General features: G+C 36.3%; 1 protein-coding gene and 1 long non-coding RNA gene across 2 annotated transcripts in view; one reads left to right on the plus strand and one right to left on the minus strand.

Annotated features, from left to right (window-relative positions):
* The first annotated feature begins 1044 nt into the window (after positions 1-1044).
* On the plus strand, positions 1045-5279 carry LOC127418198 (uncharacterized). Its single transcript, XR_007893383.1, has 4 exons — positions 1045-3735; positions 3871-3921; positions 4063-4161; positions 5105-5279. It is a non-coding gene; the product is annotated as an uncharacterized LOC127418198 (long non-coding RNA).
* A 98-nt stretch (positions 5280-5377) lies between these two features.
* Positions 5378-17961, minus strand: part of LOC127418197 (kinesin-like protein KIF3A) — a 28141-nt gene continuing 15557 nt past the window's right edge. Inside the window, exons 10-17 of the mRNA XM_051658646.1 lie at positions 11544-11700; positions 11269-11449; positions 10767-10877; positions 10523-10648; positions 7279-7332; positions 7096-7164; positions 6864-6991; positions 5378-6020 (exon numbers count right to left, since the gene is read on the minus strand). Of these exons, the coding sequence (XP_051514606.1) occupies positions 5972-6020; positions 6864-6991; positions 7096-7164; positions 7279-7332; positions 10523-10648; positions 10767-10877; positions 11269-11449; positions 11544-11700 (875 nt within the window). The 3' untranslated portion in view covers positions 5378-5971. The remainder of the gene's footprint in view (positions 6021-6863; positions 6992-7095; positions 7165-7278; positions 7333-10522; positions 10649-10766; positions 10878-11268; positions 11450-11543; positions 11701-17961) is intronic.

The following is a 17961-nucleotide window of genomic DNA, read 5'->3' on the forward strand; positions in this document are numbered from 1 at the left end:
TGGCTATTCCTCACTTTTAAGTTGCTGTGGATAAAAGCTTCTGCAAAATAAATACGTTCACAGTAAATAAATGTAAATGCATGTTTAATCCCCTTTTGTTACCATGGATTAACATAAAATGGATTTACAGAAACTCCAGTTTTGAAGTAGCCTGGAAACTTATTCTGGGAATTAAATCTCTCAAAGTTTAAAATGGGAAGTTAAGTGATGTTAGGTTATTTGCTAAACTTTTTTAATCTAGCATTACACTTGTGTTTCAGTTTTCCTTTAAATAATAAACTTAATTCAAAATTCCAAGAGTAATTTGTAAAATAAACTTCATGTTTATGCTTTAAACTTTCAACTATAAGTTTGAGCCAAACTGATAATGTAGCTTGATAGTAGACAGATAGCACCCCCTGCAGATAAAAGATCAATTTGATGATTACTAGATTTTTTTCAAAATTAAAAACTTTAAAGGCATCATCTCTATTTTATTTTCCCCTCTGAAGTACAAGTTCAAAAAAACTTTAAGTAAAAAAAAAAAGGCAATGAAAACAGTCGTCATTTAGTTTTACAAACTACATTTCCACCATCTCTCTGAGCTATAAAAATTAAACAGACGGCTACTGTACCTTTAAGAGATTTAACTTTAAATGACCCAAGTTATGATTAGCCATCCTCAAAACAAGAGCAACCAAAGGATGGTGCTGCCCAAGGGGTAAAGATTTGGCTGGTTAGCATGACCCCATAAGCCCCTGCTTGGAAATGTGGAAACTACACCATATGGTTGGAAAAAGCATCTTTCTCCATTGACGGCCACTCAAAATTTGATGTGTATTCCGATTTTGTTTTTTTAAAATGTGAAGTGCTTAATCGCTAGTGAAGGTCTTGGGACTGTATGCGTTCTTGTGATGCCATCGGTCAATAAGTGTTGTCATGAACATCTAGCATCGCTTACAGCACCCACAAGCAACTTCAAAAAGTTTCAAATAAATGTCCTCTTTGAATTGGGGAGTTTCACAAAGTTTGAATACTACATTAAAAACTCTACTAAGGAAAATACACTTTTCTCATGACATGACCCCTTTAATATTAGTAGTAGTAAGGTTAACACTTTACAATAAGGTTCCATTTGTTAACATTAGTTTGCATTGCCATTAGGTATCATGAACTAACAATGAACAATATTTTAAAACAGTATTTGTTAATCTTGGTTAATGTTAATGTATGAAAATACTATTGTTAGTTCATAATGCATTAACTTCTGTAATTGAGTCCTTTTGATTATATTTATCTGATAAATAAATGCTCTAATGAAAATGACACACTCAAACTCATTTTACTTTCTGGAAGAGCTAAATGTGACCTAGATAAGGGTACATAATCACATTTTGCACTGGGCTTTTTATTGGTACAGTGTGATACAACATTTGGTGCATAGTTCAGTTGAGTTCAGTCACCTGTTGTGGTTTCGTATTGTCTTCCTAATGCAAACCCTAACTTACCACTGTCACAGCACCTACAGAAGTACTTAATTATAGCAAAATGAAAGAAAGTTATAAGGGATGTGAAAAACAGCTTAAATAGACGATGAGCGATGATGCATGGCAAAAACAATCTGAGATTGAATTAGTGCATTAAGGACTAACACTCTGCAGCCAGGGTTCTTCTGTCAGCAGGTATATAACTTATATTCAACAGTTGTGCTCAAAAGTTTGCATACCCTTGGAGAATTGGTAATATATGTACCATTTTTAAAGAAAACATGAGTGAGCAGGCAAAACACATTTCTTTTATTTCTTATGGGATTCATATTCAACTGTAGGTTATAACAGAATGGCACAATCATAAAACAAAACATGACAACAAAGAAAAAAAATGAAATGACCCCTGTTCAAAAGTCTGCATACCCTTAGTTCTTAATACTGTGTATTGCCCCCTTTAGCATCAATGACAGCGTGCAGTCTTTTGTAATAGTTGTCTATGAGGCCCCAAATTCTTGCAGGTGGTATAGCTGCTCATTCGTCTTAGCAAAATGCCTCCAGGTCATGCAAAGTCTTTGGTCGTCTTGCATGAATCACACATTTGAGATCTCCCCAGAGTGGCTCGATGATATTAAGGTCAGGAGACTGTGATGGCCACTCCAGAACCTTCACCTTTTTCTGCTGTAACCACTGGAGGGTCAAATTGGCCTTGTGCTTAGGGGTCATTGTCGTGCTGGAAAGTCCAAGAGCGTCCCATGCGCAGCTTTCGTGCAGAAGAATGCAAATTGTCTGCATGTATTTTCTGATAACATGCTGCATTCATCTTGCCATCAATTTTCACAAGATTCCCCATGCCTTTAGAGCTCACACACCCCCAAAACAATAGTGAGCCACCACCATTCTTCACAGTGGGGATGGTATTCTTTTCACTATAGGCCTTGTTGACCCCTCTCGAAACATAGCGCTTATGGTTGTGACCATAAAGCTCTACTTTGGTCTCGTCACTCCAAATTACAGTGTGCCAGAAGCTGTGAGGCGTGTCAAGGTGTTGTCGGGCATTTTGTAACCGGGTTTTTTTGTGGCACTGGCTTCTTTCTGGCAACTCGACCATGCAGCTCATTTTTGTTCAAGTATCATCGTATTGTGCTCCTTGAAACAACCACACCGTCTTTTTCCAGAGCAGCCTGTATTTCTCCTGAGGTTACCTGTGGGTTTTTCTTTGTATCCCGAACAATTCTTCTGGCAGTTGTGGCTGAAATCTAACTGATCTAACTGACCTTGACTTGGTATCAAAAGATCCCCGAATTTTCCACTTCTTAATAAGTGATTGGACAGTGCTGACTGGCATTTTCAAGGCTTTGGATATCTTTTTATATCCTTTTCCATCTTTATAAAGTTTCATTACCTTGTTACGCAGGTCTTTTGACAGTTCTTTTCTGCTCCCCATGGCTCAGTATCTAGCCTGCTCAGTGCATCCACGTGAGAGCTAACAAACTCATTGACTATTTATGCACAGACACTAATTGCAATTTAAAAAGCCACAGGTGTGGGAAATGAGCCTTTAATTTCCATTCAAACCTGTGTGTGTCACCTTGTGTGTCCGTAACAAGGCCAAACATTCAAGGGTATGTAAACTTTTGATCAGGGCCATTTGGGTGATTTCTGTTATCTTTATGATTTAAAAAGGAGCCAAACAACTATGTGATAATAAATGGCTTCATATGATCACTATCCGTAAATAAAAGAAAAATAAAAGTTTTTTTGCATGATCAGTCATATTTTCAAAATCAGTGCCAAAATTTCACAATTTCTGCCAGGGTATGCAAACTTTTGAGCACAACTGTAACTTATATTCATATTAAACATGTAATACATGATTTCAGTATTCTCCTTTGTCTTCAAACACAATGTCAAACTTTTTGTCAACCACCCATTAACTAATATTATCTTCCTATCCATCTTAAGGGGATTTTCTTCTTTCTTCACACTTTTACAATTCTCTGAGTTTTTTTTTTTTTTTGGGACAAGTAATCGACCGATCTTTAAAGTCCCCAGAAGACATCCTCTCACAGGACTATAAGTAGGTTGACCTGCATCTCATTTGGATACCTCAATAGGAATCAATAGGACTAAAGCCATGAGAACTTTCTTGTTATTAGTCCTAACTTTTGTAATCAGCATTAAATCAAAAAGACTTAACACAGAGAGGAATCTCTTGAAGGAAAGCATAGACGATGCACACAAAATACTACATAATAGTTCATACAAGGTAAGAATACTTTACATTGTAATTTAAAAATGAATTATTAATTTAAATAATTTAAAGAGTTGTGACGACTATTTACCACTGTTTTAAGTTAAAGCCTGGAGCTTACACTAACAACATTTTAACTTATTTTCATAGATTCTTCTCAACCAACATGTAAAAGATGTATTTGGGACAATGGGCTGCTCAGTAAGTTTAAAAAAAAAAATTCATCAAACTGAATTGGAACTAATTTTCATGATGTTAAAAATTCCTTTTAAATGTTCTATCCAACTGTAATACAATTTAATACAGTAAAGTAATACAATTCTTTCTTATATGGCTACATAGGACAACACCCTTTGCCAAACAGAAAAGGTTCTGAAAAACTCAGATCTGAAAAGCAGCATGCTACACAGAAATCTATTTTCCTATGCAGTCTATACAAAGGTAAGTGTTCACTAAAGTTAATTTACTGGCAAAGTCTAAAATTATCACATGAGATATAAAGATAAGCAACATGTTATTGTAAGTCTCATTTTAACTATCATTAGAATCGCAATTGTGTGTGCTGATAATCCAGGCATGATTCTCCCACTTTTCGGACCTTAGTCAGGGTGGACGCCATATATACTTAGACGTGAAGGAAAATGCGGCTGTGAGGGATAGACGTACAATTTATGGATCTTTTTTTTGTCTACTGAAATATTTTATATATACTAGAAAATACTGGAAGATGTATTTTTAATGTTTTGTCAGCTGAAAAAATGACACTATTCGACATTATTGCATTTCTTGTTAAAAGCTTTCATTTTCATCAGTACTATTACTGTTCTTTCAAGCATTAAGATATGAGATGCAGTGCTGTATTTGTATGTACTGTATAAGGGCAATGTCTGGCATGACGTAAAGTGGATTGCCTGCAAGCCCTTCAGCCGTGAATATACTGACAACATGGCACAGTTCTCTCAAGTGCCTTTTTAAAAAATATGGTTACAACATAATACAAATATTAAGGACACAAATGTTTAAAGTGTTATTTTGAATTAAAATCATTAAATGCTATCCTTCCCTTAGAAGATATAGTCCCTGATGGTAAACAGCAACACAACGTTGCTATGCACCAAAAACAATAATAAATGATGATACAAATAATAGCTCGGTGAAGAGGTCATAGCTGTGCTTAATTGCGAATAAAGCATGACTATTGACCAATCAGCATTCAGGAATGGAACTATCCATCTTATAATAACCAATAATGCAAGTTTACATTAGTATATACAGCATGTCTACACACTACAGTTAGGTTTACATCATATATTGTTAAAGAAAAGAGGTTAGGGTTTAAAAGTTCAATGTAAGCTAACATGGCTAAATGTATTTTTCCCTACAGCACCTGCATAACTGCAACATCACAGCTTCAGTGGAAATCACAATGCGGGAGCTCCTGCATTTCATCATAAATTGTTGCCAAAGCAAATACTCCAAACACGTAACTCACATGGAACCCCCCAAAAAAACATGAGAAATAATTCGACTTGCTGTTAATCAGGACAATGAGATTTTCTACAATAATTGTACTGTCTAGTATGTATTTAGTATTTATCAATAAAACATACTAAACTGATTTTGTTTTTGGAATTATTGCACCATAAAATGCAGCACTACATTTTACCTTGTAAAATAATTTAATAATTTAAGGAGAGTACAGGATAAAACACAGTAAAATGTAAATATTTTTACATAAGACTAATGGTTTTACTACAGTGCACACTTGAAATACATTACAGTTAGAATAAACTGAGCAAATGTTCACATGGCACTAAAGCCAGGGAAATATGGCATGCATATTCTTACTATATAAAAACAAAACAAAACACAAGTAGCATAGCTTGTGTACATTAAGCTAAAGTAATTGCACACTGCCAATTGTATAATACAGAGGTTGATTCAGTTCTCAATAGCATATTCCCTGACGCCAAGTTATTATTTTGGGTCTAGAATTCACAATACCAGTGTTTGTTTAAAGTCCGACGGTGAAATGTGTCTTTTATAGTTCTATCATACGAGACATTTTAGTGCGAACTATCCTCACCTTTGGAGCAGCTTTTGAAATTCCTGCATATATCCATATGATTTATTTTTCAACTCCACTTACATAAAAGTGCTCTTAAGTCACAAGAATCATTATTTCCTAATACATATACTGGACTGGCCTTGCAAATGCGCAAAATATGGTGGATGTCATTAGACGAGAGGCTCACTGCAGTAGAGATTCAATTACAGCCTCTGGTTTGGAGGAACGTTTCCTGAAAAACAATGGAAAAAATGCGGAAAATAGTACCAAAAGTGACTGAGTAGTAGTCTTAAACACTTCACTTGTACTGTATGTTACTGTTATGTTACAAACACAAATATACATGGTTTGCAATGTACTATCAATTACAGACAGTACCCTTAAACAAAATGTAAAATCGTACAGCTTTGTCACAATCAAACCAATATTATACAGTGTATATATTATATATATATATATATACACACACAGTATATATTTTTAGAAAAATGTCTCAGCTCTGTAGGTCCATACAATTCAAGTGAATGGTGTTCAGACCTTAGTAGCTCAAAAAAAGTCACATAAAAGGAAACAAAGGAGTAATCCATATGACTCCAGTGTTTAAATCCAAATCTTCAGAAGCAATATGATAGGAGTGGGTGAGAAACAAAACAATATTTAAGTCCTTTTTTACTCTAAATCTCCACTTTAACTTTCACTTTCAGATGTGATTTAGAGTTAAAAAAAAAAAGAAAAAAAAAAGTACTTACATTTTGATCTGTTTCTCACCCACACCTATTATATCACTTCTGAAAAGTATAACTTTTATGTTTCCTACAAAAGGTCTGATCACCATTCACTTACATTGTATGGACCTACAGAGATGAGATATTTTTCTAAAAATCTTCATTTGTGTTCTGCTGAAGAAAGAAAGTCATACACGTCTGGTATGGCATGAGAGTGAGTAAATGATGAGAGAATTTTCATTTTTGGGTGAATTATCCCTTTAATCATTGTATAGATTCAAATCCAGTAAACCAGTATCTGCAAAGGTGCAAACCAAAAAGTCCCAGACTTCATTAAAGCATAACCTCACCTACGACCAGTTTTAGGCCTGGACTTCCCACTCTTTGATGTCCGAGGCCTTTCTAGTTTCATTAATGACTGTCTCATGCTCTCCTCAGTGTAGGCCAGGTAAACATGGGAAAGGTCCACTTCAAACGGCTGTGTAATAAAGAGGGAAAGTACATGGAGTATTAAACAAATTGAAAAAGCAGAATATGCTGTGCGTGGATATGAAAAAATGATGCAAACTGTCTGACACTTACATCTTTTTCCTTCTTGTCCGACACGGGTGTTTGTTTTCTCATGTTGTTGCCAGTGTAGGCCACACATTTCTGGAAATAGTAATCAAATTAAAAAAGTTGTATTGTACAGTAGTTTTTAATTGCATCCAAACACAAAGTCAGATTTGGGAGATTTGAAGCAAGTAATGTGTGAAAGAATCTCACCAGCTGCCACTCTCCAATGTCCTCATTCCAGTGCACATAGTTCTCAATCATCTCCTGAGGAAGACAAAAGGAGACAGATGCTGATAAAGCATAAAAGTACAAGTGCTGTTCCTTAATTAACATTAACTAAATTAAATGAACATGCACAATAGTGCACCAATAAGATGCTAAGACACAACTAAGGCACAACTAAGGCACATGTTGCAAAGGTAAGCCACTGCAGATGTTTTTGTTTTGTTTTTTTTAATTAATATTATTTATCTTTTATTAAACTTTGAGGATCTAAGCCAATGATCAGTATGTTCATTTGTATGTTTACTTTTTACAGACTCAAAATACACATTTGTCTTTTTTAGGCAATACAGGGTTCCCACCCTTTTTGACCAATAATTGTTTTATGACTTTATGACAGTCGTTTGTGATTTCTGGAAAGCATTAAAAATCCTTTTGATTCAGACTGGGTCTCAAATAAATCGTTCAGACCAATTTGCTATCTATTTCAACAGAATTAAATAAATTAATAACCTACTCAAAAGAAGGATATGCTTACAAACAAACTTCACTAAGGCTCACGAGCAAATTCTCCTCGACAAGCTCTAACCAAGAGCAATATTTAGGCAACAAAATATTCTAGAGCAGAGCTAGGAACTAGAACATTTGATTCTTTATAGAAATTTCTTTATTTACTTTCCATGACTTTCACAGACCTAAAAAACACAATTTTAAAAGTTCCTGACCGTGGGAACCCTGATGATAAATACATGTAGCTAATTAATATAGCTCCTGTTTCGAGGAATTCATTTTTTAAGAAAATGAAATTGCCAGTCATTTTTTAATTGCCAGTCATTTTTACTTTGTGAGTGCAGCAGTTCACACTACATTTTATCAGCAAAAATATCAGATTAACCAAAGTTTGATAAGCGGGAAAAAGACAAAGAAAAAAAATGATCTGCATGCTTATTTATGCACATACTGTAGCCTAAAGCCTGGCGTGCTGTTTTAGCGTAGTAGATGTTTGAAGTAATGCTGCCTTGTATGGAAGAATTTGAAACAAGTAATAAACTCTAAATAAAAAACTATTTGCAGTGCGATTGCAGTGTTGCAGCAGCAGAAACTAAATGATCAGAGTATCCTGCACAAAATATGTTTGTCCATGTGCACAGGCACACTTTGGCTTTGTTCACACTGACTTTTTAGACTGACTGTTCAAACTGCAGGTTATATGTGGACAGATCTGATTTTTTTTCTGTTCAGACTGCAGTTGCTTTTGCTAACACGTTCACATTAGTTGCCATAGTAACAATGGATGCAAACTGGCATATGTTTACCATGTGTGAGTGTTGAGCAGCAATGGATGTTATGACAAATTTATGTTTTTTATGAGCAGTATCCAAATTAGGGCTGTCGCAGAAAAAACTCCACATAAAAATGAGGAACACCGGTATTAGCGCTGGCTGGATGCTTGGTGGTACTATGCGGTAATTTTCATTAAGCAGGGTTAGGGTTAAGCCTACACAATAAAGACACCTTGATTTCAAACTTTGAACTAAAAATTCAAATGAAACTGGAAAAAAATAAGTACAATTAAAATGTGTGTCGTTCAACTTTTTGAAAGATCGTTTTACAACAGTTGTCAAAATCTCTCTGGCAAAGAACTTACTTCATCTGTGCATTCTCTACCGGTCGGGTATTTCGTTGTCCAGGAAAATACATCATGTGTGTGAATAAATTTGTTTTGTTCCCTCCTTCACGATATATATATATATATATATATATATATATTGCAATATCCAATTATATCGGCAACCCCTGGGCTGAGAGATCAGTGAATATTCTTGCTTTAGTGATTTTGCATTGAAAATTAAATTGAATTATTTAAAAAATGAAAAACTTAAATCAAATACATTTCTAAATTCAAATTGCACTTCAAACAAAACGAAAAAGCTAATAAAATAATGAAGTGATAAAAGAATTATATATATATATATATATATATATATATATATATATATATATATATATATATATATATAAAACGAGCCAAATATCGTCTTGACATGGTCAAAGGCATCAGCTATTGGCGATCCCTCTGATCATTGTCGATCCCTGAGATCATCGTCTGTCGGCACAACCCTAATGTGCATTTCACTCTATAAATTAACAAAATGTTCAGACAGTCTCCTTGCTGGTTTTCCAACACATTCAGAATCATTACAGCTTTTGCCGGTGTCGCTGCGGCTCGCTTCGTGCGTGAGCTTGTAAAACTTCTATTTTAAAGTCTCATTATAACGGTTTAGTATTTCTCCGTCATGTAGAACAGTGTTAGCAATATTACTTATAACATTATTTCTCAGCCCTGGAACTCAAACCATTTTCTGATGCCCCCCCAAAATATATATAAGTAATTAAATTAATATTATAAACATGCGACTAGTCGACTAATGGCTTAAATTAATGCCTACTAGTCGACTAGGAAAATCTTTGGTCGGGGGCAGCCCTAATCCAAATATTAACACATTTGTCACAGACAATGGCTTAAAAATCTGGAGAGGTGGCATATGCAATGTCTGTTGCTGCTAGGGTTTACAACTGTCCCGTTTTAGCCAGGACGTCCTGTATTTTGGCCGAAATTACAACGTCCCAAATTGTCCTGTCTATCCCATTATCGAAGCGCTCAAAAAGATAAAGTGTCTTGTATTCGCATGAGACAATCAGTACCGTATTGCGTTGTGGTGGCTCCCAGCCGATGTGTATTATCGCACCTTAGTGCATCTCTTTGGGTGGGTTAAGCCATTATCTGTATTATTTTAAAATATGTTTGCACTGCTTTGGCTGCCCTGTGCATATATATGACATATGGGTGCGTTTCATTCAGAAATGCCCTATTCCCCTCATAGACTTCCACTGTCAGAGGGCCGAATGATGTAATAAAACGGTAATTCAGAACTCACTTTTTTTAAGTAATTTTTTATTTGTAACAATCCTACAGCGTGGCCATCATTACTGTATTCCCTTCAAAGTGCCCTGTGAAGGCACCATTTATGTCATTTGGAACACAGTATGTGTCTTCTCATCGCAACACCTGAAGAAACAACCCCGTTGTGCACAACACATGAAATCCGATCTGACCACCTACAAACGTGGTTTGGATCAGGCTTTTAAAAATTGGATTTTATGTGTTTTTGTCCCGTTCAGACTACAAAAACCTAAATGGATTTGCCTGTGTGAACACAGCTATACAGACCTGATATTCCTGAGGAATAAAATTATCAATGATGAGCATCTGCAGACGGAGCTCTCTGCTCAGCTGCCGGATGTTTTCCAGGAGACCTTCAATCTCCCTGTGATGCTCTTGCTGCAGATCAGCCATCTGAAACATAAGAGAGACATCTGAATAAATACACTCATGTGCTTTTGTTGTGACCTTGAAACGTGATCTCATGTGGTTCAGGTGAATCACTAAGAGTATACACTTCACTTCATCGCACCTCAGATTTTGCTGCCATCAACATGGTCCACACTTTCTTCAGTTTCTTGGTCTTGCCTTGAGCCTCTTCCTGTAAACTGGTGTATTTCTCCTCAATGTCCAACCGCTCTTGCTGTTTTGGAAACATTTAAAAACATATGAATTCTTGGGTAATAATACAAAGGGGGATCTAATGATACAAGAGGTTCAATCAAGCTTAATAATCACCCCCTCAGATGAGAGTTAAAATATTCATGGAGCAGTTGTTAGTGTATTACCAGAGGTTGTCATTCACCAAATGTTTCAAAACATTGACATATAATTCCAAATGCTGTCCATCATTTTGACAAATAGAAAAGAAGAAAAAAAAAAATTAAAACAGACATGACAGATAAAAACAGACCATGTTGGAAATGTTACATCTTAGTCCGTCAGAGTGATGGATAATGATTGTTTTATTGCACCCTTTGTGTGTTTATGTATGCCTCTTTAGAGTGCCATGAGGAGTTTTGTCCTGTCTCTACCTCCTTTTCTTCCAGTTCCTTACGGAGCTGCTCGCCCCTCTTCCTCCGCTCTTCCAGCTCATTGTTCGATTCATCCAGAAGTTTCTCTTGCTCCTCAGCCTTTGCCAGTAAATCAACACCACCAACAATGACCCTCTTCTCCAGAGCGGACAGCTTCTCTAGTAATAATTGGTGTTCCTGTCTGAGATAGAGATAATATTTATACTAAATGCTACCATTATTCGTGCTTCAGATTTATTGTGTCTTTCATTCTTTCATGTTATATGGTATCTCACTGGGCTTTAAGAAGGTCCTTCTCCCTCTTCTCAAGTTCTGCACGTGCTTTGTTCCTCTCTTCCTCTTCCATGTCCAGTTTGGCCTCCAGGGCCTTCCGTTCCTCCTCGATCTTCACCTGCATCTCCACCATCTTATCTGGGGACACCTTCTTCCTCCCTGAGCAGGACACATTTTGAAAACAGACATCAAAATAAACACAAATACACATACACACTTGTGCATGGTGCAAAGGTTAGCAAGAGAACTCCATTTTAAAATGTACCCTACAGTTTCCTTGTTAGCTGAAGGAAGGAGGAACATATTTTAGCATGTAAAACATCTTTAAGCTTTCTGTGATCTTCTGGAGAGCTTACTGGCTTACACTGTCCACCAGGACACTACAAACCAGCTCTTTTTCTGCCAGACTGACCATCTCACTCAATGATGTTTTTGCATGATAAACTTACTGCTACCAGGAGGTTCAGACATTTTTCATACAATGTGTCCATATGCCATTGTGGTCCAAGATAAACCACTGTCTTTAATTCATAGCTTTCATGGAGTTTTATTAACATTCTAACACATTTCTGGTAGTAAATAATTTTAAAAAAACTCAATATTACATGAAAAATATAAATAAAGTTTTTTGACACATATAATTTACAGAATAGAAAATCTGACACAAACCTCAATACATATGACAAACTATTGACAAGCTATGGTGACCGTCTTAGCTGTGGGACAGTATAACACCCATGTGATACAAATAACTAGGATTTAAAAATTACAGTTTATTACAATGAATGCACAACAGTCAAACAAAGTCTTACATTTTATGTTTGTTTACTTTGCAATACTCAGGGTAAAAGCAAACACATTTCTACAAAAATCAGTTCGGAGGTGACGGGAGGTTGGACTGCTGAAGAATTCATAACACCAACCTCTTTGGTCTTGAATTTAGAGCAGAAAAGTCACATGGGCCAGCACATTGGATCAGATGAGAGAAAACAGAAGCACATCATATCATCATCTAAATGTCTTAAAGACAAGTAATATTTGCCAAAACAAGATAAAACCCAAACAGATGACGGTAATTGGGTCAGCGTGAAATGAGACAGCACACATTGAATAGGGGGCTGAAGGAAAATGAACCAAAAATATAAACATGAAGTAATCGGATGTGAGTATCAGTGATGCCTGAAAGCCATTTAAAGAGTTCCTGTCGGAAGACTGTGAGGGTTTTTATTCATCAGCTTCTGCTGCTACCTACTGATTCAAATTATTAAACACCTGTTTTAAGTTGAGTAAAATAAAGGCTTGATTGTTGAGTAATTACATTTCATTTCATTTGTAAAATGATATTAGATGGGCAGATTGTGTGATTAGCAGCGGGTATTGCAATCACAAACAGTAACAGCTCTGTCATGCAGGGCTGATGGGTTCTCGAGAGAAAAGTCAAACTGAAGGTGTGAGTGGGTTTTTGTCTGTCTACTTGAACTGTGGTGGTATGAATCACTGTCTGGTGTAACCCTGCAAGCTAAATATTGAAGTCTGGTCCATTTCGCAACTTTTTCTGGCCCAAAAACACCAATTTAGATTGGATGAGGCTTTCTGACTGATATGTTGAATGATAGTTCACCCAAAACTGAAAATTCTCTCATCATTTACTCACCCTCATGCAATCCCAAATGTGTATGACTTTCTTCTGCAGAACACAAAGACATAATTTAGAAGAATATTTTAGCTCTGTTGGTCCATACTCTACAATGCAAGTGAATGGGTACCAACATTCTGAAGGTCCAAAAGCATATAAATGCAACATAAAAGTAATCCAGTGGTTGAATCCATGTCTTCTGAAGCGATATAATAGGTGTGGGTGAGAAACTTTAAGCCCTTTTTTACTATCAATGTCCACTTTCATTTTCTTCTTTTTTTTTGGTGATTCGCATTCTTCATGCATATCACCACCTACTGGACAGGGAGAAGAATTTATAGTAAAAAAGGACTGAAATATTGTAAATATTGAAATAAATATCTGAAATAAATATCTGTTTCTCACCCACACCTATCATATATGAAGACATAGCTTTAACCTCTTAAGTCGTATGGATTACTTTAATGCTGCCTTTATATGCATTTTGGAGCTTCAAAATTTTTGGTACCCATTCACTTGCATTGTGAAAACCTACAGAACTGAAATATTCTTTTAAAAATCTTTATTTGTGTTCTGCAGAAGACAGAAAGTCATACACATCTGGGATAGCATGAGGGCGACTAAATGATGAGAAAATTTTCATTTTTGGGTGAACTATCCCTTTAAATGATCATTACACGTCTCTCTGGAAAGTTGATTCTAATTCTTATGTGGCATTTTAAATCTGCAGTCAAATTATATTTCTGTATAAGGATTACTATATTTGACCTTGGTTGTCCCTGGTAATCAACCTCATACATTGTGCTGGTTTTATGAACTCTATGCTCTTTTTCTTCTCATGCAATACAGTAACTGCACATTAAAATACCACATCCATATATTTACTTATTTGTAAAACAGCTGTTTAATAAGCAGGATAATGTGCAGTCAGCAAGTCATTAACACAAAACAAACCCTGACAGTACCCGATCAAAGCATCAAGCAGGACGAATTTCAGGGCAAATCGGTCAAAACCAATGTTATGTAAACTGTCAAATTTCAATGTCGCAATCCAATGTTCAAAGTTTTACTAACTATTTCCAGATTCTTTGGTTTTGCTCTTGTTTCATGAATGAATTTAGTGAAAAATGTGTACAAACTTTGGGTCAGAATTTTAATCTGTCCACGAGTAATAAAAACCAAGTATTTAACGGACATAACTCTAAAAACAAAGAAGAATATAAAGTTGTGCTCAGCAGTATCCTTTTTACCTTCACGTGACAACTCCAGCAACTACTTCCTCGAAAGCACTCATTGTTACAGCCCTGTACCTTGTAAACAAGATTTTGTTTCTCGGGGTGGCTGAAACATGTGCACCCTGATTTGTAAGTTGCATAAAGTCCGCCAATCAGATTTTTAATCTAATTAAGACTTTGCCATATGTGTTAGACAGTCTGTGACCCTGACGTCTGAATCTGACACAACAAGTATGTACTCTGTTTACATGAGCATTGGTGCTGATGCCTGAAGGCCAAAGTATATTTCTTTTTTCACATGCCGTAACGTCTTGCGCACAGTGCGTCATGCAAATTTTGTCATCAGCACAGTACGTGCGGACTGTCCCTGTGCAGCCTAGTTTTTCTAGACATGTGGACAGCCCTTGTCTGTGCATTTGCCTGTTGTCGACTGTACTAAAGAGTTTCACAAACCAGTCGTGGTGCGAATGTGGTGAACGCATCCATATGTGGTGGCAGTCAAAAGAGTACACTTTGAAATGCTACCGCGCTCGACTATAAGCAAGACAATACAGCAAGTGAAGAAATGAAGTATACCCTAGTCTTGAGTGGAGGTAGGGTTGTTTGTGGGGTGAATAAGGGAGCACTGGAGGTGGGAATGACTTTGTGGGCTATCCACGTGCTGCTCCCAAGGGATGCACCGAAATTTTAGCCGAAAACGGCATACATTTTTTTTCAATTTTAGGCCAAAAGAGAAAAAAAGCCTGAAATTATTGGCTGAAAATTTGAAGAGAAACCGACCATTACTTTAAAACACGGAAACAGAAACACTGACATGGAGAAAAAGCAATGTTTATGTAATTTCATTTCATGTAAACGGCATTTGATTATTGATGATGATACAGTACATTCACTGTAACCTGGTCATGCTTGCAGTTGAAACACACATCTGTATCATGGAGAAATCCACCCGAACAAATGCAACAGCACAAAACAATTAAAAAATTGGTCAAATTCAAATGCAATTGCAAATTCGGTTAGTATTTGCATTTTCTAGTTGCACATTAAAGTCCACATCCCCAAAAATGATGAAGCGATCACTCTCTAAGTTATTAGCTCAAAAATAAAGTGTTTTCCCATGCTTGTGCAGAGGCTGTTCAAGATGACCCACCACTAAATGCAACGGTCAAATATCTCCACCTAATCAAAGGTGTCATACACACAAAGGAGTCCAAACCAACCCACTCTGCATCAAGTCTTGTGCAAACAAGCAAATTTGGGGTTTTCATCTATAACTGGATCTGTGTGTGACACTGTCACAGACAAGCCCAGTCCATTTCTCCTCAATCACGGCAATAATGATAAAATGGATGATGGACAGATCCAAGGAAAACTATTAGAAATGTTAAATATGCATTTGTCCTTTGTTGTGGCACTTTCTAGAACAGGTAAAGATGTGTTTTATATTAGCCAAAAGTCAGTTTTGACATATATAGAGTTAATAATTAATAAATATAAAAAATAATAAATATTAATAAATAAATATTTTAAGCGTGATCATATCTATAAAAATCGTATATTTATACTATTCTATACTACTTAACTATTATATACAGATATATTGTATTTTATAATAATATTATTAGTGCTGTCAGTCGATTACAAATTTTAATCGCTATTAATCGCATAATTTTTCACAGTTAATTGTGATTAATCACAGATTTTGAAAGTGCTGAAATTCTACTCTAAATATACTTCTCTTTCAGTCAAAATGCATTTATTTCCTTCTTAGGAAAGAAAACAAAACAATATGTAACAACATAATGCTTTATTTTATTTTTTTTATCCCCCTTTTCTCCCCAATTTTGGACTAGGTAATATTAATTTCTTACTAGGTCCTCGTGGTGGCGCAGTTACTCACCTCAGTAGAGGTGGCGGAGGACAAGTCTCAGTTGCCCACCACTTCTGAGACAGTCAATCCGCACATCTTATCACGTGGCTTGCTGTGCATGACACCATGGAGACTCACAGCATGTGGAGGCTCATGCTACTCTCCGCGATCCACGCACAACTTGCCACGCACCCCATTGAGAGCGAGAACCCCTTTATCGCGAGGTTACTCCATGTTACTCTACACTCCCCAGCAACCGGCTGGAGTCACTCAGCACGCCCTGGATTCGAACTCACGACTCCAGGGGTGGTAGTCAGCATCAATACTCGCTGAGCTACCCAGGCCCCAACATAATGCTTCATTAACATTGTCCAAACAAAGCCTTCAACAGTATAAAGATAGAAATGCACTAAAATAGCACTAAGTAACATTAAACGTTTCCCAAATTGGGAGGTTGACTAATTGAAAGAACTTACATATTCATTGCAATTCATCTTAAACCCTAATCCTCCACAATTTTATTCGGCTGGCAGACTGTGGCTATCCGCTTTGTTACAGCAATTGTAAAGTCGCATTCATGATTCCCGTCAGTGCCAGCATCAAGTGCCTGTTTGAACTCCACATGAAAAGTGCTTGCAAACAAAATTGTCTCATTCTGCGTTTTGGTGAGAGTTAAGACTTGATGTGCTTCTGTGGTAATTAAAATGCACCATACTTAGGCTGAAAAATACTTGATTTCTGTCACAAGTCCCATCTAGGGTTGTTTTGCACAACAAATATCGTTAAGAGCTCCTTTCCCTTTCACATTATCATTGACATAGAATCACTCGTGTGTGTTTGTGGTGTGTGCGTCAGTGTAATGAGTCCAGGCATCCACATCTCAAAGGTTACACCCTTCCAACCAAGCGTTAATCGCAATCAAGAAAAATTTAACGTGTTAATGTGATAATTTTGACTGCTCTAAATATTATATATAATTATATATTATTAAACATTTAATATAACAAAATTTAGAATTTGTTTGGATTAATTAATCATTTTCAGTTTTGGCCCGGTATGTTCAGAATGTTCGGTTTCGTCCAAGAATTTTCATTTCGGTGCATCACTACCACTCACTAGTCTGGGATCTCTCTTCAAAGTGCTGTGCTAAATAGCAGGCAGAATCTGAACTACTGTTGTTGCAACCATCTGCAAAAGAAAGAGAGAGACTGCAAGACCACCAGCCAACCACACCATAATGATCAGTGGCAGTGAAAGAAAGAAAAGAGAGCTTAAATCTTGGAAAGCAAAGGTCAGCAAGCCAAGCCAGGGAGTTTTGCTTTGAAGATACCCTTAAAAGCAGGTGTTTGATTGAATGTTAGAAGTATTTGTACACAGAGACATAAGAGAGTTAGTGCCAGGTATTAACTGTTCAACACATGATGAATAATGAAACCACGTCTGTTTGATCTGACGGCACAGACAAGCAAACCAAAGCCACAATGCTCCTTCCTTCACTGATACTCTGATATCAGATAAGAAGTGTCAGTGTACACAAGTAAATCAGATGGTTAATGGCCATACATTCAGGAAGTAGTAGTCTTTTTAGAAAATAAACTTAACTGATGGTACATTGACTTAATATGTTTTTAGTTATTTTGCATTATTTACATTATCTAATGAGGTCATTGGTGAAGAAA

The sequence above is a fragment of the Myxocyprinus asiaticus genome, chromosome 27, assembly GCF_019703515.2.
Source record: "Myxocyprinus asiaticus isolate MX2 ecotype Aquarium Trade chromosome 27, UBuf_Myxa_2, whole genome shotgun sequence".
Lineage (NCBI taxonomy): Eukaryota > Metazoa > Chordata > Actinopteri > Cypriniformes > Catostomidae > Myxocyprinus > Myxocyprinus asiaticus.